At 48.5% G+C, this 1,371-nt stretch overlaps 1 protein-coding gene across 1 annotated transcript in view; it reads left to right on the top strand.

Moving 5' to 3' along the window:
- LOC106816621 (uncharacterized protein KIAA1109-like) overlaps positions 1 to 1,371 on the top strand; it is a gene marked incomplete at its 5' end in the record, with an annotated part of 22,430 nt that overhangs the window by 11,142 nt on the left and 9,917 nt on the right. The window contains 3 exons of the mRNA XM_014821244.1: positions 152 to 298; positions 578 to 671; positions 1,164 to 1,352. Of these exons, the coding sequence (XP_014676730.1) occupies positions 152 to 298; positions 578 to 671; positions 1,164 to 1,352 (430 nt within the window). The remainder of the gene's footprint in view (positions 1 to 151; positions 299 to 577; positions 672 to 1,163; positions 1,353 to 1,371) is intronic.

Raw genomic sequence — 1,371 nt, 5'->3', positions numbered from 1 at the left:
ACGTGTATGTACATGTACATGTGACGTGTATGTACATGTACATGTGACGTATCTCTAAAGTAAGCACGAAAAAAATTAGATAAGATTCAGCTGTGCTTGTGTTTTCCGCACGCGTTGCCGTTGCTCACCACCGGGTGGCGCTGCGTTTCAGCGGCCGTCTTTGAGACGATCCCCGTCGTCGTGTTCGGCACGGTGAAGCTGAAGCACATGCGTATCCTAGCAACGCTCAGCGGACTGAAGCTGGACGCGAAGGTCGACAACATCCACGCCAGCGTCACGCACAAGCTACGCCTCAAGGGTGCGCCACCGGTCGCGACCGATATATATATATACAAACATAAATAACCTTGTTGCTATCCTGAAGAAGAGACGTGGTTCCAAGACCCTGCTGTTATAATCCGTTATTGTATATTATACGGCACCCATATTCCTACGCTTGGTTTTTGTTATTAAATTTTTCTATGTAGTTTATTGTTTCTATATATATACATATATATAGGTATATATATATATATATATATATATATATATACCTATATATATATATGTGTGTGTGTACGGTGTTCTCCGCTTGCAGGCATGCCAGGTAAAAAGGTTAAGGAGTCGTCCCTCAGTGCTTTCATAGGCAACACCCTGATAGTGCTTCTGGAAGGAGTGTTACCCAGCCAGCAGTAAGTTGTCTCTGTGTGGGAACAGCAACTACCCGGGTAGAGTCATTTTGTTGTATGTGGGTTCCCGGATATGTTCAGGAAGTTTGTAAGAGATTTTGATAGAAGATTTGAAATGGGTGCCGATATTATTCAGGGAAATTAGCATCAATGTGTCATTTTCATGCAATCATTTGTCTAGCATCAAAATTGCATTATCGTCCTCCTTCCCTTTATTTCTTCTTTCCTCCCTTCCTCCTACTAACCCTCCCTCCCTCTCTCTCTTTCTCTCCACCATCTCTCCTGTTTTGCTCTTCCTCTCTCTCTCTCTCTCTGACTCCCCCCTTTTCCTTACTTTTCTCTCTCTCTTTCTCGCTCGCTCTCTCCCTCCCTCTCTCACGCTCTCTCTCTCTCTCTCTCTCTCTCTCTCTCTCTCTCTCTCTCTCGCTCTCTGTATCTATCTCCCGCTCCCTCTCCCTACACTCCATCGTGTCTCACCACTGGCGCCCCCTGCAGGACGGTGGTGAGCGTGCGTCTCGCTCGCTCTGACCTCGTCGCGTCGTCGCTGTGTCGTCGCGGCGGCCGGGAGACGAATCACGCGACGGCGTCGCTCGGTGCGTTGACCTTTGACATCCCGCATCACCCGGTGATCCTGCACAGCATGATGACGCGAGGCAGCAAGCAGCTGTCCACCACGCTCAGGGAGTTCCGTCGCACAGCTTAC

The sequence above is a fragment of the Priapulus caudatus genome, unplaced genomic scaffold, assembly GCF_000485595.1.
Source record: "Priapulus caudatus unplaced genomic scaffold, Priapulus_caudatus-5.0.1 Scaffold1434, whole genome shotgun sequence".
Lineage (NCBI taxonomy): Eukaryota > Metazoa > Priapulida > Priapulimorpha > Priapulimorphida > Priapulidae > Priapulus > Priapulus caudatus.
The sequence above is the reverse complement of the archived record's forward strand: the minus strand, read 5'-3'. Positions and strand labels throughout refer to the sequence as shown.